Source organism: Sphaeramia orbicularis, chromosome 20, assembly GCF_902148855.1.
Source record: "Sphaeramia orbicularis chromosome 20, fSphaOr1.1, whole genome shotgun sequence".
Taxonomy (NCBI): domain Eukaryota; kingdom Metazoa; phylum Chordata; class Actinopteri; order Kurtiformes; family Apogonidae; genus Sphaeramia; species Sphaeramia orbicularis.
In genome coordinates this window covers 36,441,088-36,469,034 of record NC_043976.1, presented here as the reverse complement: position 1 = coordinate 36,469,034, position 27,947 = coordinate 36,441,088, and the positions used below count along the sequence as shown (strand labels likewise).

The 27,947-nt window shown below is 34.2% G+C and overlaps 2 protein-coding genes and 1 non-coding gene across 3 annotated transcripts; all 3 read right to left on the bottom strand.

Moving 5' to 3' along the window:
• Positions 1-548: 548 nt before the first annotated feature.
• On the bottom strand, positions 549-17,135 carry LOC115411068 (kinesin-like protein KIF20A). The gene is made up of 18 exons (XM_030123009.1): positions 17,040-17,135; positions 16,849-16,944; positions 15,769-15,888; positions 15,537-15,675; positions 12,789-12,973; positions 9,774-9,873; positions 9,479-9,628; positions 9,141-9,252; positions 9,000-9,062; positions 7,674-7,820; positions 6,921-7,086; positions 5,005-5,184; positions 4,749-4,888; positions 2,978-3,143; positions 2,166-2,298; positions 2,003-2,073; positions 916-1,035; positions 549-806 (listed from the first exon to the last, which is right to left on the bottom strand). The coding sequence occupies exons 1-18, from the start codon at positions 17,133-17,135 to the stop codon at positions 591-593; spliced, it is 2,400 nt and encodes a 799-aa protein (XP_029978869.1). The 3' UTR covers positions 549-590.
• Positions 17,136-22,315: 5,180 nt separating this feature from the next.
• rps20 (ribosomal protein S20) lies at positions 22,316-25,561 on the bottom strand. The gene is made up of 4 exons (XM_030123877.1): positions 25,415-25,561; positions 24,761-24,860; positions 24,507-24,580; positions 22,316-22,537 (listed from the first exon to the last, which is right to left on the bottom strand). The coding sequence occupies exons 1-4, from the start codon at positions 25,415-25,417 to the stop codon at positions 22,355-22,357; spliced, it is 360 nt and encodes a 119-aa protein (XP_029979737.1). The 5' UTR covers positions 25,418-25,561; the 3' UTR covers positions 22,316-22,354.
• On the bottom strand, positions 24,654-24,721 carry LOC115411751 (small nucleolar RNA U54). The gene has a single exon (XR_003934259.1). It is a non-coding gene; the product is annotated as a small nucleolar RNA U54 (small nucleolar RNA).
• Positions 25,562-27,947: the final 2,386 nt, after the last annotated feature.

Here is a 27,947-nt window from a genome sequence, read left to right as displayed (position 1 = left end):
CTTGAAACAATGACCTAAAGAGTAACTTTTCAGTGAGATATAAGAACTTCTTTTTAGACAACAGATCTTGAAAATCTTATTTTAAGAAATCTTACCAAGATATTTTTCACTTGTTCCATTGGCAGAATTTTTGCTTGATTTAAGCGGGAAAAATTTTTTTTTTTTGCTTAAATCAAGCAAAAGTGAAAAATATCTTGGTAAGATTTCTTGAAATGAAATTTTCAAGATCTATTGTCTAAAAATAAGTTCTTATATCTCACTGAAAAGTTACTCTTTAGGTGATTATGTCATATTTTAAGTGCGATGAGATATTTTGACCTGAAATGAAAAAAATACACTTGGTAAGATTTAGATTTTTTTCCAGTGTATATCTCCTAAATAAGGCCTTAAGTGATAAGGCCTTCAGAGGTAACTGAACTGAAGTTTGCATTTAATTCTTAGAACAAGGATGCACCCTGTAATAAGAAAATACAGTTTATTTTTTATATTTATGTAATTTATTCAAAAAATAATTAAGAGCAATACATCATAAGAAATAAATAAAAATGCTTTGGGGGATCATGTTGTCAAACTCTGCAACTTGTAGACCCTCAGCGGTGTGCAGTCTTCATTGTTTTCCTCAGAGTTCGCGTTGTTGCTTCCTTTCGTGGAGAAATGACCGCCTCCTTGAGGTTGGCAAGGAGGCCTTTCTTAGTCTTCAGCAGCACAGGGGACTTCTGGGAGAGTTTTTCAAGCTCTGCCTTTAGTGAGGTTATTTCTCTGTCTTTTTCAATAATCTGCCGCAGCATACCATCCATAGATTTAGCCTGGAGAGGAAAACATAAAGACTACTATTCTCTTGAAGGTGGCAAGTGAGAAAATGCCTCTTTTGCATCTCAGAAATAAAACTAAAGTAACACTAAGTCACACTCTTACCTGATCATCAGTTTTCCTCTGCAGAGCCTCCACATCAGCTGATTTCTCCAGGAATCCGTCTCTGACCTTCTGAAGTGTTTCATTAAGTCCTATTAGCCTTTTCTCTAGAGACAGAATCAACTGGAGACCAAACATTTTATGTAGAGCTGAAAAGTGACTGCGTGATAAAGTACAACCATACTTTACAACACTGCAAAAATTTAAATTTTACCAAGATAATTTTTCCATTGACAGATTTTTTTTTTTTTCTCTTCTTGATTCAAGATTTTTTTTGTTGTAATTAAGCAAAAAAAAAAAAAAATCTGCCAGTGGAACAAGTGGAAATGATCTTGGCAAGATTTCTTGAAATAAGATTTTCAAGATCTATTGTCTAACAGGAAAAGCACCCAGAGAGCACAGACCTCCGCCAAGACAGATCTGCCCCCCCACCCCCGATCACAACCAAAATTTAAAATTTTATCATTTGTTCCTTGCGCCAGTATCAACATTTCCTGAAAATTTCATGAAAATCCGTCCACAACTTTTTGAGTTATCTTGCTAACAAACACACTAAGCAAAGTGGTCACAATACCTCCTGGTGGAGGTAAAAATAAGTTCTTATATCTCACTGAAAAGTTACTCTTCAGGTGATTATGTCTTATTTTAAGTGTGATGAGATATTTTGACTAAAAATGAGAAAAATACACTTGGTAAGATTTAGATTTTTGCAGTGAACTCTTTAAAACAGGGGTGCCAAACATGTGGCCAGCCGCCCAAAACTGGCCTGGCAAAGGTTCCAATCTGGCCCGTGGGCTAAATTTAAAAAGCGTAAAAATTACACTGAAGATATTAACAGTCAAGGGTGTCAAAGTCATTTTAGTTCAGGTTCCACATAAAGATCAATGTGATCTCAGGCAGAATAATAGCATAACTAGAAAAGCACTTGGAGAGTGCACACCTCTGCCAAGGCAGATCAGTCAGATCCTTTAGTTTGACCTCATTAATAATAATAATAATAATAATAATAATAATGGATTGGATTTTATATAGCGCTTTTCTAGACACCCAAAGCCCTTTACATTATTGATCCATTATTCATTTCCATTACCTCTTGTTTATCCTCACACATTCTCTCTATGGCACATTTTTCTTTGTAAAGACGTTTGTATCGATCATCTCCTGTAAAGAGAAAAGGTTTTAACACAATAGTTTTACAAGTCCCACAAGATGGACAGGATGGAAATGGAATGCTGAAACAGGACCATACTAACCTGATGATGATTCCGTCTCTTTTGAGGGCTGAGTCTGGCATGATTGATCCACTGTAAGAACTGAAGACACTCCTCCACCTCCTCTTTCTCTAAATCTTAAGGTCTCCAACTCGGTCAACCTACGTTTCAGAGTCTACACAGAAGTTGAATTCTGATGTTTTTTGTCACCAACCCAAAAAACAACCTTACCCGAGTGATATTTTGCTTTTTTTAAATGGAATTCTGCATTTTCCAACATTTCCCTGTGGTCTACATAAACTGTAAATGCTCTGCTTGGGTCTGAATTCTTCATTCATTCAACTCCACAGGTCCGTCTTCAACCCTATTTCTGAGTAATGATACCAGAAAGGTGGTTTTGAGCACTGGCCCTTTAAATGCACATGAGCCACTTCAGGCCCCGCCCCCTCCAGGCTGTTGGTTGTGCTGCTCTGTCCTGTTCAACCAATAGCTGAACATTTTAGGTAATCGGCTCAAAGCCTGGACATATTTTCAGTTTTTACTACAACCGCTGCTGCTGATAAACAATTATGGTGTACTCCGAGATGTTCGTCGGAAATCTTGACCTTATATGTGCAAATGTTGTGACGCAACTAGTTATAAAATGTAACAAATTAAGAAGGAATTAAAACAGGCTGTAGAAATTCAGTTAATTTTTGCCGGAATGAATATAAAGATAGCTTTGCAGCACCTGAAGGGTTCAAATTCAAACTTTATGAACTATTAGGGTCCAAAAACACAAATAAATGAACCAAAGACTAATACAAGTGGGTTTAGCAAAATATGACCCCTTTAATAACTGTAGATTAACATACCTCTACTTTCTCTTGTTCAGCCATGAACTCATCCAGTGGAACATAGTCGTCCTCCAGGTTTCTCATGGCGCTCTGGTAGGCATGTTCTTTGATAGCATCCTTGTACATCTCAAACGTGTTCTCCAACTTCTCTTGGTACGTTTCCTTGAGCTCTTCAATTTCGCGACTGAAAATGAAAAGCAAATGTTCTACTTTTTTTCAACTCAAAACTGAAGTTACCACTGATCATGATGACTTAATTACCAACAGACAGTGGTAAGAATGGATTAGAAAGGCTAGCAAAGGTGTTATCATCAAACTCTCTAAAACTTTTTTATAGAAGAAGAATCCTAAGTGTGTGTTTTTTTGGAGGTTTGACAGAAATATTTCCATCTTGGGCAGTTAAAGGTAGGGTAGGAGATCCTGGAAAAAAAGGTTAGAGCAAGCTACATTTTGAAAATACAAAATTCAAAAGTCCAAACCCCTTTTGTCAGACTTCCCCCCAAAGCCATGCCTCCAGAGGACCGGATTGTACTTGCTGATGGGGGCAGGGGGAGGGACAAATGGCAGTTGAGTTTGATAGACATATCACCATTCAATCATTTCGATGGGCTGGTTAAAATGATTGGATGGTGTTTTTTCAGTCCTGTCCATTCCACAGTTGACTAAAATTTTTTGTTTTCGTGTTAGAGCATTTAATCAATTGGTTGCAGTCAGGGTTTGGAGGGGATTTTAAGCAAAATAGTAAAAAAAAATGCTCCAGGAAAACATCTCCTAGCCTACCTTTAACTGATATTTGGCATGTGCGCCAATGATCCATATGTTCAGAAAACACACTCTACAGTCACAGAAAAAATTATTTGACCACCTCTTGTTTTCTTCAATTTCTTGTTCATTTTAATGCTTGGTACAACTAAAGGTACATTTGTTTGGATAAATATAATGATTACATCAAAAATAGCTCATAGTAGTGTTAATACTGATTTTAACACTGACCATAAGTCTTCTATTAGTTTATCAGACGCCTATGATAGCTCTTCAGTTTTCATTCTCTTTCTAACCACAGGCCTAGATAGGAATGTTTACTCTCAGTTTCTCAATTCTGTTTTCTAAGCTACTTTGTCTCCAACGATACCACAAGATACAGCATAACCCAACTCCCTAAAACTTCCCAGGACAACTCCAAGGTCTTGCATTCTCTCTGTATCTTATTTTCTTTCTTCTGCTTAGCAACAGTGTCATACATCATATTAACCAACCACATTTAAGCTTAGCGCAGGCTACTATAAGTTAGACTGACTTCCTGGACAGGTCAGAACTGACTTCTGACAGAGGGCGAAGCTTCGTTTGTCAGTTTCTCACTTGTGCACAATAAAGGAAGGCCTGATTGACAACCAATCCATTCTCCACGAATTTCTTTGTCGTTTACGCCTCCACGACAGTAGTTTAATTTCAGAGCTGATATCTATCCATTTTCCATGGTTTTCTTGATAATAACCAAAATCCCTTCCGTTCTTACATCAATATCTACAGCATTGTACTGACAAAAACAGTACTTTTAGGCATTCCATGTTTTCTTTTCTGTCTATTTTAGTCACATGATACACACAGGAGTAAGTACTGGATTGCATAACCATTGTTTGTGATGACTTTTGATGGTCTAATAATTTTTTCCAACAAGTACTTTCAAGTACTTAAACTGAAATTCAAGCACTTTTCAGACCTTGAAATTTGAGCATTTTCAAAGATTTCAAGCCCCCGTACGAACCCTGACTTTTGCACAGAACCGTACCTCCGGAGTTCTTCACTCTCCATGAGTTGTTGCAACATGGCATCTCCCATTTCTTTGCGGATCTCCACTTCCTGGACAAGGTTTCTTCGTCTCTCAGCCAGAAGTTTTGTCCGGAGATTCTCAATCATACTGAGAAGGTCCTAAAAAGATAATTGTACAGCACAATAACATCAAGTTTGAAGGACTGAATATGGATCCATATAGTTGGAGGATTATTTAAGCACTTTTATACTGCAACATGGACTAGTAGTTTTACTTTCTGTGGCAGTAGAGACACATCAGCCTCCTCTTCCTCATCCAGCAGCTCTTCTTCAGACAGGTAGCTCTCCAAGGCCTCGCTGTCAATCACCCCGTTCTTCACTAGAGGTTTCCCATCCCGACCGACCAGACAAGGAGACAGAGATTCAAGGTTCTTGTCTGGAATCACCTGCACCACCTACAGACAGTCCAGGTAAGATTTCGTTGGGCATGCAGTCCTTTACACAAGTCTTCATCCAATATTAGGTTTGTTGGTTTATTAAAGTTCTAATGACCATATATGTGCATTTGTCAGTCTCTGCATTTACAGTTGCAGAAAAAATTATTAGACAACCCTTGTTTTCTTCAATTTTTTGTTCATTTTAATACAACTAAAGGTACATTTATTTGGACAAATATAATGATAACAAAAATAGCTCATACTAGTTTAATTTCAGAGCTGATATCTATCAATTTTCCATGGTTTTCTTGATAATAACCAAAATCACTTCAGTTCTTACATCAATATCTATGGCATCGTACTGACAAAAACAGTGCTTTTAGGCATTCCATGTTTTCATCACATGATACACACAGGAGTTAGTACTTGATTGCATAACTATTCTTTTTGATGACTTTTGATGGTCTAATAATGTTTTTCCGCAACTGTAAATCCAATCTGGATATATGTGAAGTATGAACAGCAGGAAAAACTAAAGTTTCAGGGAAAAACAACAGCTTCTCTCAACCAAAGTGTTACAACCAATTTTGTTCATTGTTCTTGCTTGAAGTCAAAGGACAGGAGTGAGTATTTAACCTTTTCATGCATGAATTATGAGGACCTTAGTCAAGATATTTGTCCTGAGTGTTTTCATTCCTCTTTAGGCATGAAAAAAAAAGGTTGTTTTCATTTTTTTTTTTATTTAAGGAGTTACAAATATGTCCACTCAGCTGGACACCATGCATTTAATTTCTGAAGCAAAGAAACATGTATTTAAAACCCTATATCAGAAAGTGATATGGAAAACTATGCGATAAAAACATTTTTAATGCTGCTAATCAGATATTTTCTCACATTTTAACATTACAATAATAAAAATTATTACTCACTTCATGGAGATAATATGCAAAAAAAAAATTTTGCTTAAAAAAAAAACCTTGGTAATTACAGTCTAATAACACTTAGCAGTTGGTTTCCACTCAAACATGTTAGTGCAGATCAGGTTTATCAAGAACGGCAAAGTTACAGTAATGGTATGAAAGTCAGTTTATGGGATGGTACATAAATGTCCTCTGTGTTGGCCGATATGGAACTAAAACAACAAAACCCATGAATATACAAGTGAACAGCTGTAGAGTAACTGTCCAGTGGAGTGACCACTGTGCATGAAAGGGTTAAAATGTTATTATGTTAAGTTATTTGATGATGAGAGGGGGGTGGGATTAAATAAGTTTTTCTTCTTCCCACTCCTTTTCGAGTATAGATGATGATTTTTTTTTTTTTTTTTAATTTTGAGTTTGTATGTATTCTGTAAATGCTCGAAATAAACAAACGAATGAATGAAAGTGGCCATATTTAGTGTGACCTCCCTTTGCACTTAACATGTCTTTAATGCTTTTGTTCTGACAATATGAGACTTATTTCATTAATTTTCTCATCTTTTATGCCAGGTTTCATTCAATACATGACAGATGTTTCTAATAGTTCGTGCTGCTTCTTATCATGGGGTCAAAGGTCACACTAAATAATGACTTAAACCTTTACAACCCATTTAGTTCAGTTTTTGTGTGTCTTTTAAGGCAATGCAGATATTTCTTGTATTTTTTTGTATGTGAGAAAAAAAAGAATGAGAAACAAATATATGCTAATTTCAACTCTGTGTGCATATACTGTATGCTATGGCTCAGTCACGTGATTTTGCGTGACAGACAAACCTGTTTAGCAACGGCAGAGAATTTCATGACATGTAGAGTCTCATCGTAGGTCGAGGCACACTGGTTGATGTTGACTATCATTGAAGCTCTTCCTTTGCCGATGAAAAAAGTCTGAAATAGCTTTGTGAGCTTGCTCTCTCTGAAAGGAATGTAGCTGTTCTTCATTCTGATCAGCAACAAAAGAGAAAAAGGGGATTTAGATGCAAAAAGTACAAGAGAGGGGTTTACAAATATAACACAGTCCCCTCAGGGCTTTAATTTTTAACCAAAAAACCAGTTGAGTTGACATTTTTCATCCAATTTATTCATCACATTTTCTAAAACTGCACCATACTGCTTTGAGGTAGATGTATCTAACTCTCAGACAAGGAGTGGGACATGGCACTTCTTAGGGTTGCTTCCTCCTCTACATGTTAACGACATTCCTTAATTCAATTCAAGATCTTACATAGATAGCACTTCTCTAAAACTAAACTTGCAAAAATATTCCCCGATTTAAACCCCATCTGCGACAGGTGCCAACAGGGTACCAGAATGCAGTGTCTTGACTGTCTTATGCGTTTTGTGTGTATTACTTTTTTTCTTTTTCTTTTCTATGGGTTCTGTTTGTTTATCATGTCCGGTGTCAATCTTTGTATTATGAACACATTACTTGAAATTACAAGTGTTATATTTGTTAAATGTGGAAAAGTTCTATAAATGTTGAAAAGTTCTATAAATAAAGTAAAAAAAACAAACAAAAAACAACGGTACCTGTCAGTCTGATTATTGCGAAGAGCAGTGATGCATTTTCCCAGAATGAGCAGGGAGTTGTTTATATTTGCCGCCTCCTTCAGTCTTTCTCCAAAGGTCTTTGTTTTGTTGCACCGTTCTGATCCTGCCAGGTCACACAGAGAAAACCTGGAAAACACCATTAGAAGCATCATTTCTTGCACTTTACAAGTTTATTTAGAGGAGATAAAAGCTGCAGGTAATAAAAGAAAACCAACCAGTTGACATATAGGATTGCAGATTTTTGTACAGATTTGACCATAGATGGCAACAAATACATTATGTTTTTGCAACACTACATCACAATGATATATCCAACTCCAGCCATAAACATTCTGACCACGGACAGGCAAAGTGGTATTAATGGTCATTACCTCATTTCAGTGGGACCTGTCACTGGGTAGGATATGTTAGGAATGTTTATGAATGAGGCCAAAGTTAATCTAATACAACTACTATTAAACTATTGGTAATTTCTCTATTTCAGGATCCCCATTAGTCTCTACCAAAGTAGAGACTATTCTTCCTGGAGTCCATTCCCAATATAAAAGTATTCCAATTTTTATATTAACAAAGCACAAAAATAGTTACATTAATTTAGCATTGTTTCATAAAATAATAATAATAATAATAATAATAATAATAATAATAATAATAATAATAATAATAATAATAATAATAATAACTTTATTTATATAACACCTTTAAAAACTGGGTTTACAAAGTGCTTTAACAGACAAAGCAGAAGGGCACAACAGCAGAATACAAGATGCAAGTAAAGACACTAAAACACAGAAAACAACACAATAAAAGAAAATATGTACAGCAAACATGAAAACATGACACTCCGAATAAATTTGAGTCTATAAAAGTAGAGAGGGCAGAAATAACGCAACATGATGCTGTCAAATCAATCCAAAAATGAAGGAGTGAAATAAAACATCATGTATGACAATATAAATGAAAAACCAAAACAAGGTAAAATTAAATATTCCACATTTAGAAGGAACAACATTATTGATTACAGATTTCTTAAGATTTGTTTTAAAAACAACGTAATTACTTCTCAATATAAAAATATTACAGTTTATACATTTACAAAGCACATAGACAGGAAAAAAAAACGTAGTTACATTAATTTAGCATTGTTTCATTATTGATTATAGATTTCTTAAGATGTTTTAAAAACATGATTACTTATTAACGTCATTCTTGGAGGTAAAATATTCCAATATGAGATAATAATAATAATATTAACAAAGTGCAAACATAAAACATTGCTAGATGTGATGTTATAGTGATACTTACTCTGAGATGCTTTTAACTGTATCACCATCAGTCTTCAGCAGCTTCATGGTAAATATGCTGTGGCTGCAAGAAAAGACAGTGTGAGTTTAAACACTGTAAATAATAACAGAAGTGATGATGATGATGATGATGGAGGTTTACCTTCTGCTGGAGGACTGGTTCATCTTAGTGGCTGCTGCGCTTCTGTTTTTGTTTCCATATTGCAGGATCTTGCAGGCTTCGCTCAAATTATGGACGTTGATCCACCTGAGATCTATTAAAAAATAATTTTTTAAAAAGTAATAATAATATTATTATTATTATTATTATTATTATTATTATTATTATTATTATTATTATTATTATTATTAATAATAATAATAATAATTTAAAAAAAAAAAAAAAAAGGCATGACAGATTTCTTAGATTGTGCATCTTAGATGTAAATTAACATTTTGCTACTGACAGTGACTTTTTAGTTTACAAACAACCACTGGTACCTTTAACATATGCATTTCCTGCACCGTCATCGCATACACGTAGAGCAGCTCGTTTCTTAGACTTTGAGCAGAGGGAAAGTTGAAGCAGATCGTATACACACTCGTTGTAAATCTCAAAAAAGGCCACCCATAAGGCAAACTGGCCAACGTCTGAATCTGATGGACTATGTCCCAACACTAAAAGGAGAACATAAGGAACTGTCATTTCCTTTTCTGGAGATAATCACCTTACTAAAACTTTGTCAACTTGTATCTTAATTGTAATGCAGGATAATCACTGTGTGTTGAGAATAACCTGTTTCAGTGTCAGATGAAGAGGAGGAGGAGGATGACAGGCTTGTGGCCGAACAACGAAGGAACTCTGAACTGGATCCAAATTTGAGAGCATCACACTCCTGGACAAGAAAATAAAAATAATTTTAAAAAAAAAGTGTATTTCAACTGGAAAAGTGCGCTTAAAAAGTATTCAGTAATACTATTATTCTAAATTCTAGTGGTGTCATTAATCATGCTATGTTTGCAGTATTCAGAGCATTTTCAAGGATAATCTGATATTATTCCAGCTTTGAGTGTAAGAGCCAAAACATGATGATAAATAAGAATTAATACTAACAATTTTATTTGAATAACCAGAGATTTGTTGTGTGTTGCACTGTGGATTTGAAGTTTTTTTTTTTTTTTTTGTATTTTATTTCACTTTTACAAAAAAGAAATTCCTTTACATTTGGAAAATTACCTTTTTCAATACAAATGTTTCGATATCAAATATACAGGGTGGGGAAGCAAAATGTACAATATTTTGAGGCAGGGATTGAAAGACAGTTTATGACCAATTAATTTATTGAAAGTCATGAGAATTTATTTGCCACAAGAAAATTTACATCATAGAAAATGTTTTTATTCTATGTGTCCTCCTTCTTTCTCAATAACTGCCTTCACACGCTTCCTGAAACTTGCGCAAGTGTTCCTCAAATATTCGGGTGACAACTTCTCCCATTCTTCTTTAATAGTATCTTCCAGACTTTCTCGTAATAGTTTTGCTCATAGTCATTCTCTTCTTTCCATTATAAACAGTCTTTATGGACACTCCAACTATTTTTGAAATCTCCTTTGGTGTGACGAGTGCATTCAACAAATCACACACTCTTTGACGTTTGCTTTCCTGATTACTCATATGGGCAAAAGTTTCTGAAAAGGTATGGATAATAGTGTTAGGTATGATTATGACATCAATATGTTTGGTTTCAAAACAATTGACGTAGTGCCTGCTGAGAAAAAAACAACTAAATGTTCATTGTAAATTTTGCTTCCCCACCCTGTATACCTCCACATACTCATGTAACCTGATCAAATCATTCCAACAAGCATGTAAAATAATATATAGAAATAAAAAAATAAATAAAATAAAATAAATAAAAATAACAAAAAACACAAACTTTATAGCATTGAACCAGGGTGTAAAAACAAAATCAATTTCCTTCAATTGGTCTCTCACCAAGTTGCATATAAAATGTTGGTAGTTACTAATGCCTGCTGAAAAGTAGCCCACATAACCAACAGTAAAATTACTTCCCCTATACAAAATCTGATCTATGTTCTCTTACATAATGTAGCCATCCTTCCCATATATCTCTGAACTTATCGACTTCCAACCTAACACATGCAGTAACTTTCTCCATTACATAAATATTGAGCATAACATCCTCCCGTTCCTGTATGTTGGGCACCAGACTCGTTCCCCATCTCCTGGTGACTGCCTTTTTACTGGCCAGCAGCATTATTCTAGTCAATTTGTAATCATCCCTTCTTAAGAGATTTACAGAATCAATGTTTCCCAAGTACAAAATTTCAAACATTAAGGGGGTTTCAATACCTGTTACTTCATCTATAACCTTTTTTAATTCCCTCCAATATTCTTTTATTAGGGGGCTTGAAGTTTATTTTTGTGAACTTGAAATATCTGATTTTCTTCATTGATACTTAATGCACCTTTAGTGTGTCATGTGACCTCTCAGCAAAAAGACAGACCTTACTGAGTTAGTGAATACATGTTTTTTTTCCACTGTGTGACATGTAAGATAACCTTTTTGTATTTTTTTTTTTTTTTTTTTAATTTGAATTGAAAAAAAAAAAAACTTTTTGAATTTTTGTAAATTGATTACATCTCTTGTCATTCTCGTAAGAACAACTCATACATGTTTTTGAACACAAACGGAAGACCATAACAATGAGATTAAAGATCCTCTCCAGTAGGGATGGATCCAAAAGTAAAAGATCACGTACTTGGACAGGTGGGAAAACAAAAAAAAAAAAACCATAAAAACAAAAAAAAACAAAACACACCTACTTTGAAACATCATGCTTTTTTAATATGAGCAAATATTTCAAACCTGACTTTTCCCAGATGGTGTTTCACAAAAAAAAAAATTTGATTAGGCTGCATAGTAGAACATCTGCCACTACTGGAAAATCCTGTATTTATACTGATGTAAGCAAAAAAGAAAAAAAAAAAAAGGAATATTTTGTGTTGGCTGTCATTGTCTCAGATTATTTGCATTAAATTCCAGAAAACACTTGGAAAATAAGCTGCAAAACAGTAAAAAGGCAACTGAACAAATTAAAGTAAAATGTTTTCTAGATATACTTAATTATGTCCTTAAAAGCGATTGTTTTTTGAGCAATTTTGGGGTTTTTTGGAACACATTGTACTTATTAGCAGCAGCAAACTAATCTCGGACCCTGAACACGTGTGCATTATAATAAATGACTTAAATATGGAGTGGATGTTATGAAAAGTATGCAGGGAAAGCCATTAAACCAGAGAGCACTGAGGATGAAGATGTGTTTTAGAAATCTGATAGATTAGGTCAAGCTTTTAGTGTTTTTTTTTTTTTTTTGCAACCCAGTCTGTATGTAAACCCAGCTTAATGTACAGTTAAACAAGTCAATGATCAGTGAGTTAGTGTTGTGGAACTTGAGATAGGTCTTTTTGAAGGTCTCAGATTTTTATTTGCCCTTTTCTCGGTCTCAGACAATAATAATAATTTCTAAACTTTCTTTTGTTTTCTGTTGAGGTGTCAAACATTTTGCAAACTCTAGATATGACGTGCATAACATAAACGGAAAATACACATCTGCCTTTAAGGGTTATTTAATTTTTGTGGTTAAAAAAAAAAAAAAGCCCTAATCACTGTGTAAAACTTTGGTCATTGCTCGGTGTAGGCAGTTTGACTACAACATTAGTAAAAGCCACTGAGGTCAGTTTGTTCTCTGAAAAAGTTAATAAATATAAGAAATAGGATGTTTTTACCTCTTTGAATGCAGCCAAAATAGCAGCCCTGAGGCTCTTCTCCTGCTTGACTTGGTCTGGATTCAGACACTGGACGTCGTTTCTGAGATACGGTTTCAGGTCCATCCCCTCGTACTGGTGGCCTTCAATGCGCTGAAATGTGGAGTCCAGAACACGGAGCAGAATCCCCCGGTCTTTGGGAGTTCCTAGGACATGGATGTCAAACAGGGGCCACATACAGTCCATTTTGCAGGACCAGTAAAATACCAGTATAATAATTCCAAATTGTTGTCTGTGTTTTAGTGCAAAAAAAGGAAAATTACAAACTATCCTTTCTGAGAATAACCAGAATGACTTTTTTTTTTTTAAAGAATAATAGTATTTTAGTAATTTTAGCAAGATTATGCCTCAGTTTGTCATTTAGACATTACAAACAGACCACAGTGGATCTACAAAAGACAGAAAACATTTGGTAAAAGGCATCTGGTTGGGAAAAATACAGCATTTAACTTTAAGGGGCGAAGTCGAGGGAAGCTTAACATCTGATCAAAAAAATTAAATTACAATAATCTACACCAAATTTATATTTTTGGGTAGGTAATTACTTATATTTTTAGGAAAACGTATTTTTATTCTAATTCTCTTTTTATTGAAAGAATTTAGATTTTTTCAAACATTGAAAAATCTGACAAATACACAAACTATACACATCCAGAGAATGAGTGTAAAAAAAACAAAACAAAACTGGAAAATGTGTTTTGAAATGAGAAAAAAAATTGTGAAAAAAAAATGTGATGAGTTTTATAAGTGTTAATGTTTGGAAAGTGTCAAAGTTTTCTGCTGTCATTCTGGGTTCATTTAATAAACTCTCATAAATAAACTAAATTTATTCCAAATACATTGATATTTGACTATTATATTATTTATGTCATATTCTAAACACAGTGTTTAAAATTAATAAATGCATATATCTATGCAAAATACATTTGAATATAATGTTATTATTTGTATGTTGTAAATATTGTAAAAAAAAAAAAAAAAAAAAGTATATGATATTGATAATTGAAATAAAAAATGTTTAACTCTTTCATGTATACTGGTCACTACAGTGGACAGCTATTCTACAGCTGTTCTCTTATATATTCTTGGATTTTTTTGTTTGTTTGTTTTTGCATATATCTTTATTAAAGTTTTAAGACACTACATCTTTTCTGACATGAATTGGTAACATTGTGTAGATCTCCCTTGAGCATACTCTCACCCCCAGAACTACAAGTCCCCCCCACACACACAGTTTTCACACAATTCATCTGTAAATACATGTTTCTTCGTTTCAAAAATTAAATGCAAGGTGTCCCGCTGAATGGACATTTTTGCAACTTCATGTAAAATAGGTTCATGAGACCATTTTTATTAGTAGTAGTAGTAGTTGTAAGTCTTTTTTTTTTTTTTTTTTTTTTACTTTATTTCTTGTTTTTTATATAGTTTTTGTTTATTTATTTTTCATAAGAAAATTTTCAATTGCATTGTTTTTTTTTCATGCCTAAAGAGAAATAAAAACACTCAGGAAAAAAATCTTGACTGAGGTTCTCATCATTCGTGCATGAAAGGGTCAATTTGATATTTACTTTTGTTTTCAATCCGTGACATTTTTGGCTTTGTCCACCTGTGACGCTGCCATTTTTCAAAACTCTTTCTATTTAGGTATGATCAAATAGTTTTTTACTCTAGTTATTGGGTTGTAAAATAGAGGGTTTAAGGTATACACTGAATGCATTTTAGGATGAAAATGTCATAGAAACTTCACGTTTGAGAACGTTGTAATTCTTGCAAAAAATAGACATTTTTTTGTCCAAGAGTTTTTGATATTTTTCAGTCAAAAATATTTACAACTAAATTTTGCCCTTTGAGTACATTTAACCCTTTCATGCACTGTCCACTCCAGTGGACAGTTCTTCTCCAGCTGTTCTCTTGTATATTAATGGGTTTTGTTGTTTTAGTTCCATATCAGCCAACACAGTGGACGCTTATGTACCATCCCATACACAATAATTCAGATCATTACTGTAACTTTACTGTTCCTGATAAACCTGATCTGCACTAACATGTTCGAGTGTAAATCAATTATTTGTTAGACAAGAAGGTTTTTTTTTTTGCATATTATCTCCATGAAGTGAGTAATTACTAGCATTAGAATATGTTAAAATGTGAGAAGACATCAGATTAGCAGCATTAAAAATGTTTTTATTTCATTGTTTTCATATCACTTTCTGATATTAGGTTTTAAACACATGCTTCTTTGTTCAAAAATTAAATGCATGGATATTTTTGTAACTCCATAGACAAAAAAAAACTATCGCCTTGTTTTTTTTCATGGCTAAACACTGAAGAAAAAAATCTTGACTAAGGTTCTCATAATTCGTGCATGAAAGGGTTAAAATGGCATTTAGACCTTTCCAATTATGTGTAATATTTGTCTTAAACTTGTCTGGTTCAAAAGTTATGAATCATAAAGTAGTGGGCTGTCCATCTGTGACGCCCTTGACCTCACCCTAAGATCAAAACTACTTTTCAAGACTCAGTGACCGTTTGTGTCTTCTGTGTAATTTTTGCACTTTGCAGATTCATCCTGTGGGGCAGATTGAACCCTATGAGGGGCCACTTTTAGCCCATTAGCCATATGTTTGACACCCCTTACCAAGAACTTTTCAAAACACACCATTAGAAGCATGACTGATCAGTTACTGCTTGAATGGTTTCCACCCTCACCTTGGATCGTGTAGGTTTTCCCAGCGTTGGTGACACCGTAGCTGAAGATCAGCGCGTCCTTCCCATCTAAGAAATCTGACATTTGGCTTTTGACAGCGTCCTCAAAAAGCTCAGATTGAGACGTTTGTGGTCCAAAAATCTAAAAAAAATACACATCCAAGAGTATCCATCCAGTCAACATGGATGCAGTATGTTACATTTAAAAGGTTATTTTATTTCACATGTTTCTGACCTGTGAGAAGGAGAACTTGTGGATGGACATGCCGATGCCCTTTTCACTGCTCTTCATATTGGCAGAACCTTTTGGTGCTTTCAGGGTCACGGTCTGGGTGTTTTCAATCACCACACAGCCCTGGAAATAAATATATATATATAAAAATACATTAAAAAAAAAAAAAAAAAAACAGCAGTAGGGTGACCAGGTTTAACCGCTTTGTGGAGGATGTTACAGTATTTATGTCCTGCAATGTCTTAAAGATATAAAAATAAAAAAGAGAATATAAAAGGCATAAGAAGGTGTCAAGAGATTTAGAACAGGAGGTATTTTTTTCTATTTGTTGGATATTGTTAGTTTTTATTGAATATTGATTATGTTGCTTATTTGGTTCTTTTCAGATGCTTATTTTATCCATTACTTGTTCATTATTTGTTTATTTTTTGGTTCGTTTTTATTATTTTTTAAAATGAATTTGTTGGTTTTGAACATTCTTATTGATTATTTTTGGCATTTCTTCCTCATTTCGTTTACTTCTTAGCTTTTTTTATTCTTTATTTTTGCCAATTTCATGAATTTTTTTTTGTTAAGTATTTCTGTTACCTTCTAGATAATTTTATTTATTGCCTAATTTCTTCTTTTCAGATGCTTAGTTTGTCCACTACTTGTTAATTTCCATTCATTGTCACTTATTTTGATTTTATTCATTTTGTTGCATTTATTCATTTTTGTCCAGGCATTTTTAAAATTTTTGCTGATTTTGTTCATTTCTTATTTTTGTTGATTGTTTTTTTCTTATTTTCTTCATATTTTGAATACTTTGTAATTTTAAAAATTCTTTTTCTTGCTTATTTTGGTCATTTTTCTTCATTTAGTGTGTTTTTTCCCCACACTTTAGCTCAGTATTTGGTTTGTTAAATTCTCTCATTCTTTTTATTTTGAGCTACAGGAGGGGGCAAAAAAAAGCAAGTCACATGAGGAAAATCTGAGATAAAACATATTTGTGTATTTGATCAGTTATATTGTGTGCTGTACTGCGCTTCTTGACACCTCATAACTCCAGGAACATGCACTGAAAGAAACCTGCTCATACTGTACCTGATCTTCATTGTTATAAAGCTCCTCTTTGGAAAACGGTCGCACTCTGAGGAACACGCTCATGGTCTGCGGCTCTGAACCACCTGACTCTTCAGCCTACGTTCAGAGCAGAAACAAAGCCTCAATCAAACCAGACTGGACAGGCATCTCCAACTGGCATTACTGGATCTAAAACTAAAATGAAAAGTTACCTGTTCAGGTGAAGAACTGACAGTAGCATTAAGAGTCAGGTCCATGTCAACAGGACGCATGTTCTCCTCCACAGTCAGATCAATAACAGCACTCATGTTTTCTTCAGTTAAAAGAGCTGATAAATGGATAAACAGTCCACTTTCTACATCAATTAAAAATCTGACTCTCTAATGGGACATTTGACTTTAAAACAGACTTTTTTGACCTTCACAAGAGCAGAACTAACCCTGAGGAAGACTTAATGAAGAGGAAGGAGCAGGTTGTGATTAGTTTTAATTGAAAGCAGGTGACCAGTCTGACACATCATCAGAAAACACCAATCAGAGAACAGACTGCAGTGACAAAACACTGAAAAGACAATTTAAAGCAAGGAAAATGAGGAACCCTTCATAAATAATACTCAAAGCACTCAGATTAGGACACGCTGGATTAAATAAAACACTGTTTGGGATCCGTAAAAGAAATAACCTCTGCAAGAGACTGCTGGTGACTTTTTATCGGTCTGCTGTTGAAAGCATTTTAACTTACTGTATCACAGCAGGGTATGCAGGCTGCTCTGTAGCAGACAAAACAGCACTACAGAGGATTATAAAATCTGCAGAAAAAATCATTGGCTGCCCTCTTCCCCCACTTCAGGACATTGCAAATTCCCGTTACCACACAAGAGTCAGAAACATCAGCGCGGACACTTCCCACCCCGGTCATCACCACTTCACTCTTCTGCCTTCAGGGAAACGATACAGGCCAATCAGATCACGTACCACCAGATTCATTAACAGTTTTTTTCCCAAAAGCCATCCACTATCTAAACCACCAACTCACACCATAGACACCAGCACTTTAAAAATCCAAGCAAGAGGACTTTTATGCAGATGCACTTTTTATAAACTATTTTAACCCTTTCATGCATAGTGGTTACTACAGTGGACAGCTATTCTACAGCTGTTCTCTTGTATATTCATGGATATTTTTTTTTTTTTTTACACATATCTTTATTAAAGTTTCAAGACACTACATATCTTTTCTGACATGAATTGGTAACATTATGTAGATCTCTCCTGAGCATAAACCCCCAGAATCACAAGCCCTCCCCATAGTTTTCACACAATTTATCAGTAAATACATGTTTCTGTGCATCAAAAATGAAACGTGTGGTGTCCAGCTGAGTGGACATTTTTGCAACTTCATGAAAAATAAGTTCATAAGAATTTTTTTTTTCATCATCATTATTATTATTATTATTATTATTATTATTATTATTATTATTATTATTATTATTATTATTATTATTAATAATATTATTATTATTACCTCCGCCAAGGAGGTTATGTTTTTGCCAGGGTTTGTTTGTTTGTTTGTTTGTCTGTTTGTCTGTCCATTAGTGTGCAACATAACTCAAAAAGTTAAGGACAGATTTTGATGAAATTTTCAGGGTTTGTTGGAAATGGGATAAGGAAGAAATGATTAAATTTTGGTGGTGATTGGGGGTGGGGGGGCCCACGGGGGGGCACATTTCCAACAAACCCTGAAAATTTCATCAAAATCTGTCCATAACTTTTTGAGTTATGTTGCACACTAACGGACAGACAAACAGACAGACAGACAGACAGACAAACAAACAAACAAACAAACAAACCCTGGCAAAAACATAACCTCCTTGGCGTGGGGGGGCCCACAGGGGGGGCCACTGATCAGCCTTGGTGGAGGTCTGCGCTCTCCGAGTGCTTCTAGTTATTATTATTATTATTATTATTATTATTATTGTTATTGTTATTATTATTTTATTCATTTATTTAATTTTTTTTTTTTTTTATGTATTTTTCAGAAGAAATTTTTCAATCACATTGTTTTTATTCATGCCTAAAGAGGAATAAAAACACTCAGGAAAAAAAAAAAATTGATTAAGGTTCTCATAATTCGTGCATGAAAGGGTTAATTAATTATATAGTTGCACTTTTATACAGAAATATTTTAATACTGATGTGTTTGGTGTGCTTAATGAATGTATTTATGTGTGGGAAGAGTGTAGTTTGAATGTTATTTGTGTTTCTTTTATATGGGGGGCACGTGCAATTTCATTATATTCACTATGCAATGACAATAAAGCTTCTATCTATCTATTGTGGTGTTTCAACGCAGAGATGTAAGATTTTATGTTTGTATGAAAATACATTCCTATTTGTTAATGACCTAGTGGAGGTCTAGGATTGGGTTGATGTTACAGAATATGATTGGTTCTGTGCCACTTAGAGCCCTCCCCCCTATGGAGCCTTAGGCAGTGAATAATGTGTTTGTGTGGCTATGCTTAAAATAAAAGGAAATATTTAGATTTTTCCTGAAGTCTGCTGTTGTGTTTTTCCAGTGGTCTGTTTAAACAGTTAAAATCTAGTTTTTTATGTTAAATACACAACACTATTCTTTATAGGAAAGCATGAGACAGGAAAATGTGACCGCTGCAATGTTTCTCAGGCAGTAGAACATGTTGTTATGAACTGCATAAAATACAAACGGGAAAGAAGATGAAGAGGAATATAGAGGACATGGGAGAATCATTCAGTATAAAAGACATTCGAAGCAAATCTTCATAACATACAGTAATTAAATATCTTTTGGAGTTTTTAAAAGCATTTTTTTTTTTCACAAATAAAACAATGTCATTTATATTGATATAGCAAGTAAGCCATAGAAGATCATTCACATCTGGAGGGTGGCGGAAATGCACCACTAAAGGAGGAGGAAGAAGAAGAACCTTCATAAATGAACATGTAAATAAGGTTACTAATGTCCACACTGCAAATTCAAGACTATACAATGGAGTAAAAAAATAACTGATGTCAGATATTAGTCCTTAAAGATTTAGAAGTGTTTTTATTGTGGTTTCCAAATTATTTTCTCTCTACACCAGACATGGGCATTGTAAGGCCTGGGGGCCACATGCGGCCCACCAGCAGACCCTAACTGGCCCACATGAGGTCATTGGTAAATTAAAAGTCAATGCAAATATATATCATCATAATAGACGTAACCAATACAACACCACTGCTTTTATTTTGAAGGATACCGTTTTTTCACATACTTTCTGTACTTGCATAAGGCTTGTGCACTGATTGGTTTGCTGGTCAGTTTCAGCCCATGAAGATGTCAGCTAATGGCCCAAAAAAAAAGAAAGATTAATTCAGAATACAGAGTTTTTAACCCTTTCATGCAGGAATTATGAGAACCTCAGTCGAGATTTTTCCTGAGTGCTTTTATCCCTCTTTAGGCATGAAAAAAACAATGCAATTGATTTTTTTTTTTTTTTTTTTATGAACGTATTTTTCATGGAGTTACAAAAATGTCCACTCAGCTGGACACCATGCGTTTAATTTTTGAGGCAAAAAAACACGTGTATTTAAAACCCATCATCAGAAAGTGAAAACTATGAAATAAAACACTTTTTCATACAGCTAATCTTATGTTTTCTAACATTTTAATATACTCTAATACTAGTTATTACTCACTTCATGGAGATAATATGCAAAAAAAAAAAAAAATTGATTACGAAAACTTTTAAATTACAATTACAGTCTAAAAACAATTAGCTATTGATTTACACTAAAACATATTTCTGCAGATCAGGTTTATAAAGAACAGCAAAGTTACAATAATGGTATGAATTGCAGTGTATGTGATGGTGCTGTGTTGGATGATATGAAACTAAAACAACAAAACCCATGAATATACAAGAGAACAGCTGTAGAATAACTGTCCACTGGAGTGACCAGTATGCATGAAAGGGTTAACAAGACATGGACTTGCAAGTATTTCTTTTCTGAAGTCAGAGGTAAAGAAAACGAAAAGGAACTGTGATATGCAAACCAAGCTGGATGCATTTATAGTTTTTCATGTATAGTTAATGTGGAGCTGGTTTTGCACATTTTTGGAAGTCTTTTTGTGAATATTCATTAAATAGTTGTATTCTGTGCTCCACATTCTCATTTTATTATTGTGTTGTTGCATTTACTGTTTTTGTATTATAGTAAAGTATATATATAGATAGAGAGAGATATTTAGGAGAGCTGCAAGTGTATTGATTCGGCCCTTAACAACTGTCAAAGTTTCTCATGTGGCCCCATCAGAAACTTAATTGCCCACCCCTGCTCTACACCTAATGATTCCTCAACGATTTATCACTATTTATTGTAATATTATTCACCGCATGTTTTATTTTCCTATGTTTGATTGATCACATAGGTGTTCATAAAAGCAAGAGTAAATTCACAGGTTCTTATGTCACTGCAGAGAAAACTGAAGAAAAAGCGACTTTTTTAGCATAACATATCATTAACTGAACATAAAAACAAGTCCACCATCGACCAAAGCTGCTTTTTTCCCCTTGCATGAGTAAAAATTTGACATCTGAATCAATACTTCATGGGTGTAATAGATGTTAATTTGCAAAACAGACAGACTGATAAGTTATAAAGTCATAGCTCATTTCAGATAAGTTGAACTTTTTACTTGTGTAGTAATATGATTGATTTGATTACACCTACTAAAAATTATAAACCATTTCAGCACTTTTACTTGTAGCAGAAAATGCAAAAATGGTTAAAGTGCTAAGATAATAGCTAATGTTCTATAGATAATACACGTTAAAAAATAATGCAAATGTGCTTGTTTTTGCTCAGATCAGGACAACTATGTATCTACATCCTCCAGAGAGAAACCTTCAAGTTCTTTTTCATTTTTCAGTGTCTTTGTCTGTTTTCTCATACTTTGAGATACAAATACAGGGATCCATCAGGTGTGAAAAGGTGACCTGTTGATTTATCATGAACAATTTCCATTCCTAAATATTAAATTCCATAAATTCTTCTGAGCCCATGCCTTTCCCTGTTTCTTTCATGACTGATGGACCAATGCATGTGGGTTGTCTGCTGTAGAAAGCTGAAATCTGTTTGGGCAGTGGCTCAAAATCCATTTTCATAGATATTTCAAGGTAGTTAAAAGATGTAATTAGTAAGATTAATAGTTGTTACATCCCATTTGATCATGTCAGTTCTAGGTATTAGCATTATGGTTCCATTGAATGGCTGACTCCAACAAAACAATCATTAATAACACCTTTCACTTTGCCTGTTTTTACAAGCCAAGATGTTTAGTGTGAAAAGGATCTTTACACTCCAATTAAAATCCAAAGAGATAATTCAGTGTCTCTTCTCCCACAATGCTCAGTTCATAGTAAGTGTCTATTGAAGAATATGTATCACGCTCCAAACAAACCAAAAACACATCACTTTTTCCATTTCTTTATTGAAATCATCTGAACTGTTTATGCGTCTGCGATGGTAACTTCAACCTCTACACCAGGTTCAATGCTGATGGAGGTGATCTGCTTGACGATCTCTGATGGGCTGTGGAGATCGATGAGCCGCTTGTGGATCCTCATCTGGAAGCGATCCCAGGTTTTGGATCCTTCACCACAGGGGGTCTTCCTGGTGGTGATGCGCAGGGTCTACAGGTGGACCAGAGACCAGGTTAAAGCATCATCACATTGAAAAACATCAAAGTAAGACCTTTACGAGAAATACAACGGAAACTATCCAGTGCTCTCCAAAAATATAACTGAAAACAATTACTGGTTCAGTTTACAAATAATTGATTTCTATCAATATGCACAAGATAAAACATGATTCAAAGGGTGCTTTCCATCAATTCTATAAACTGTAAATGTCAAATAAGTATTGCTTCTCAAAGTGGAGCTGCTGTGTCTCAATGTTAAAACATGTTTTTCATATTGGTCAGTAATAATCACTGCTGAATGTCAAAGAGTTTCCAATTATTAGGATTATTTTTTCTGCTGAGTAAAGGTTGATGAAACCAGATATTGTGATTTTAAACTTTTTACTGTCAGAACATTTTATAGATCTAGAGATTAAGCACTCCAAAATATTTTTTTTATTAACTACATAAAAGTTATGATAATCACCATTGCCATTTTATTGCCGGACCTTACTAGTGTACATTACTGGGTAAAATAACAACTTAAAATTGAATAAAAATGCACTGGTAATCACTGGCAGGAAAAACTTTCACACAGCTTTTCAACAACCAGGGTGCATTGAGACTTTGGCCAATGAGAAGGGATTTTGTCATTTGTCTTAAGAACAAGAACTTTATTAATTTAATTCAACATGATGCCTGGTCCTCATCGAGTCATTTAAGGATAAAAGAAAACTATTAACATAAATAGAACCTCTAAGGAAATATCAGGGTATCTGCAGGTTTGATGAAGACAAATTTATTACTTTAAAATGTTTTTCAAGGCATCTTTGGTCAAATTTCAGACCTATGATTCACATAAATAACAGGGCTCATCGTTAGTGTTGAACCAGTCTTAACCAGGTTTCAACACAGTTAACGTTACATTTCTATTTGTCCATAACTAATGATTCTGCTAAGGACATTCATGCTGCTAAAGCTTCACAAAGATTTACAGGGTGGGGAAGCAAAATTGACAATATTTTGAGGCAGGGATTGAAAGACAGTTTATGACCAATTAGTTTATTGAAAGTCATGAGAATTTATTTGCCACAAGAAAATGTACATAATAGAAAATGTTTTTATTCTATGTGTCCTCCTCCTTTCTCAATAACTGCCTTCACACGCTTCCTGAAACTTGCGCAAGTGTTCCTCAAATATTGGGGTGACAACTTCTCCCATTCTTCTTTAATAGTATCTTCCAGACTTTCTGGTAATAGTTTTGCTCATAGTCATTCTCTTCTTTCCATTATAAACAGTCTTTATGGACACTCCAACTATTTTTGAAATCTCCTTTGGTGTGACGGGTGCATTCAGCAAATCACACACTCTTTTGACGTTTGCTTTCCTGATTACTCATATGGGCAAAAGTTTCTGAAAAGGTATGGATAATAGTGTTAGGTATGATTATGACATCAATATATGTTTGGTTTCAAAACAATTGACGTAGTGCCTGCTGAGAAAAAACAACTAAATGTTCATTGTAAATTTTGCTTCCCCACCCTGTACAGAGCATATATATCATCATTTATTGAGTCTGGATTTTCTTTCTTTTAGACCTATGAGTCAGATTTAACATTTATTAATTTTAAGGACAAATAAAAGACTTGATTTAGGACAAATCAATTACTAGGGTTCTGTAGACATTTTGAAATAAGTGGTCAAATTTTACTTTTCTTACAAATTTTACGAAACTCTATGCCTGAAATTCGTGCAAATATAAACTTCTGGTGTAAAGCTGAAAGATGTGTCCAAATACTTTATCCTCAGTTAATTTTTCACACATCTACTTGATTTTTTGCTAAATATCTGGCTATCTTTCACTGTATTAAACCGATTTCCACATCAAAATGGAAACATCCAACTACACTTGACACCAAACTTCCCTCCTATAACAACAGAGAGACGTCACATAAGATTAATCATGTTTATCCTCCTTGTACCTTGGTTGGCATGCGGACTGGTCCCTTCACCTTCAGGTTCTTCTCCTTAGCCCCACGGATCAGATCTGCGCAGACTAGAGAGTACACAAAGACAACACTTAAACAAATATAAAAACCTGACTGTCACACATCTATGCTTTACAGAATTCATGGCTCAGAATAGCGTATACAGTCATCAGGGTGCATCACTGATAAATTTCTATCCTCATAGCACAGACCTGTCTCATTCAACAGAAACACATAGGGTAACTTACCCTTCTCCAGAGATTTGACATTGCGGCTGGTGAGGGTGATACGGATGCGGTGGATGGCAACCTCAGTCTCAACAGGTGCCTTACCGGTGTCCTTGAAAGCCTGCATTAAAAGGAGGAAAGACAGCATCAACAGGCTGCTTCTGTCACTGAGTTTCTATTGACTTAGCACTGAGAAGCTATTTTGGCTTTATTTTCCAGTTTACTATTTAAGCCTTTAACTAAAAGTAACTCCTTGGAAGCTTGGTGAGATTAGTGATAAACAACAAGACACGTATACTGAACTTTTGTTATAGTTAAGGCTATTTTTGATGGTCAATTCCTTATAAAAAAAATTCCGAGCCGCCACAAACGTCTCACGAGCCATACGCTTTAACGATATAAACGTACTCAAAACTGTTTTTTCTGTTGCAAATATGTAGATATGTACTAAATACCTTTATGAAAGACGCCGTAATATTGCATTTGACATGTCTATATAATAAACATTATAGTTTTATGAGTGGTTTAGCGGCGACAGTAACATGCTACATTAGCCGATAGCTAGCAGGTAGCCACCGTAAAATGTGTACGCTCGTTATAACTATTTTCTAATAAAACTACGGACTTAGAATTTTACACAAAAGTAGTCGCAGATGTACGTAAACGAACACATACCATTGTGATTATTCCTGACCGACTTATTCGGAGAAATCAAGCGAACAGCGGTGAGCCAGGAACAGGCGCCACCAACGTGGTTTAGCTCAACAGGAAAAGGACGAGAAAAGGTTCAATTCCACTATATGTACTGAACATCCGGGTTCTGAGGCCTCTTCTTCTTCTGTACTATTAATAAGTGAACGATGAGTAACAGCGCCTACTACTGGTTGGGATTTAGTTGGAGTTTTAATCTAAATTGTAGGTTTTCACTGCTACCACTGGGAGGCAGTAAAACTTCAAGATTGTAACGTGAAGGTATGTTTTTTGTTTTTACATGTTTACATTCTTTTTTTTTTCTTTTTCGTCTTCTTCTTTTATTATTATTATTATTATTATTATTATTATTATTATTATTATTATTATTATTATTATTATTATTATATTGAACACGAACATCCACATGATCAGTAAATTAAATATCCTCCTCAGACCCAACAATGTATTTTTGTCCTTTAAGGGACAAGGGTTTTACCGTTTTATTTATTAAAAAAAAACAACAAAACACTGTCCACTGCAATGGACATTCCATAAAAAAATAAAAATAAAAAAATCTATCTGAAAAAACTGTTGCATCATGTTGTTTCCAATCAAGACAATTATTTAATGTAAAATAGCCAGAACTTTTCCTATCCTGGTTCTCAGGAGGATATAGGAAAATACTTGATTTTGACTAAAAACTGCATGAAGTAGAGCAGGGCTGTCAAACTCATTTTTGTTCAGGGGCCACATTCAGCTAAATTTGATCTGCAGTGGGCCGAACCAGTAAAATAATAACATAATAATACATAAAAAAGGTCAACTCCAAACTTTTCTCTATGTTTTAGAGCGAAAAAAGTTAATTTACATTATGAACAGGTTTACATCTACAAACTATCCTTTCAAAAGATATGAATAACATGAACAAACTGAAAAAATAAGTGTAATTTTAACAATATTCTGCCTCATTTTATCATTTCCACATGTTCATTATAACTTACAAATCACAGTGGATCTACAAATACACAAAACATTTAATAACAGACAGAATACTGGTCCAATTGTACTTACTTCTCTCAAGACATTTCAGGTTATTCACTTTTTTTTTTTTTTTTTTTTTTGCAAAATTATACTTTGTTTTAGTGTAAATACATGAAAATATTTACATTTACAAAGAGAAACATTTGGAGTTGTCATTATTTATTTGTTATTATGATCGTATTTGACTGGTCTGACCCACTTGAGATTGAATTGGTCTGAATGTGGAACCTGAACTAAAAGGATTGTTAATATCTTAGTGTAATTTTTGCATTTCACAAATTCATCCAAAGGGCCAGAGTGGACCCTTTGGCAGGCCGGATTTGGCCTCTGGGCCACATGTTTGACACCTGTGATGTAGAGGATTATTAATGGTGATAAATAATCATTATGATACTTATAAAAAGTTCAATACAGAGACAATTTTCTTTGGAATTCACCACAAAAATCGTTCCAAGTCTTACCACTTAAAGACCTAGACCTGAACTGGTGACTTCCAGATAAATTTTTCTCCATTTCCATTATATTATCATCTGCATTTTTCAGGGAAAATTGGGTGTTTTCCAATATTTAACTTACTGATTATGTAAACAGTCAAAGCTTACTCTATCAAAGCAGAGGACACTGAATAAAAAATGATTTTTTAAGCAAAATTTGTCATTGAACATAAAAGAAGCATATCTATCTAATGTCATTTATCAACTACATGGATTTAACTGGTGAATCAGTGATTTAGAGGATGACAGTGTTTCCATGTTCACTGTAAATGCTATATGTAAAGTATTCAGAGACTTTACTTTAGTACAAATGATAAAACCACACTGTGAGAAATACTCCCATACAAGTAAAAGTTATGCATCTAAACTCATATAAAACAATCTAATATCACATGATGAAATAATTCATAAGACTTAAAATTTCTGCATTTAATTGGTGTTTAACCCATAAAGAGCCCAGAATTATTTTTGTGGCATCTTTCAGTTGGATTTTCCATACATTTAACCTTAAGTGATTTATCACCATTTATTACAACATTATCCTCTGTAGTTTGCATTTTTCTCTGTAAGTCATGTATTTTCCTGCATTTAATTTCCTATATTTAATTTAGATGTTCATGAAAACTCACAGTAATCCAAGGATTATTATATCAAAATAGAAAAAGCATAAGAAAAAATGTACTTTATCAGCAAAGATATCAATAACTAAACATAAACCATGTGTCTCCATCCACTGCTGTTTATCAAACTCCATGGGTTTTACAGTTTAATCAGTGTTGTAGAAGATGACAGTGTTTCTATGGAGCCTCTGAACGTCCAAATGGGTCATATCTGATGACCATGAAAAGATGACAAACTGCATTTTACACCAATTATTTACATGTTTAATAGGTTTAGTGTTTTAGAGGTTAAACATTTTAGATCAGTAGATGCTTTTGGTTGCCAGTGGTGGTTTGGGTCTTTATGGGTTAATACATTGA

Bases quoted from the DNA above. Each gene is read 5' to 3' on its own strand.
- LOC115411068 (XM_030123009.1), bottom strand. From the start codon at position 17,135: ATGAGTGCTGTTATTGATCTGACTGTGGAGGAGAACATGCGTCCTGTT. The intron at 9,629-9,773 runs GTTATTCTCAAC...CATCAGATTCAG, and splicing joins TTCATCTGACACTGAAACAG to ACGTTGGCCAGTTTGCCTTA. The intron at 7,087-7,673 runs GTACCGTTGTTT...GTTGCTGATCAG, and splicing joins CGCAATAATCAGACTGACAG to AATGAAGAACAGCTACATTC.
- rps20 (XM_030123877.1), bottom strand. The intron at 24,581-24,760 runs GTAAGTTACCCT...TGTACTCTCTAG, and splicing joins TGTCAAATCTCTGGAGAAGG to TCTGCGCAGATCTGATCCGT. The intron at 22,538-24,506 runs GTACAAGGAGGA...GTCCACCTGTAG, and splicing joins CAGTCCGCATGCCAACCAAG to ACCCTGCGCATCACCACCAG.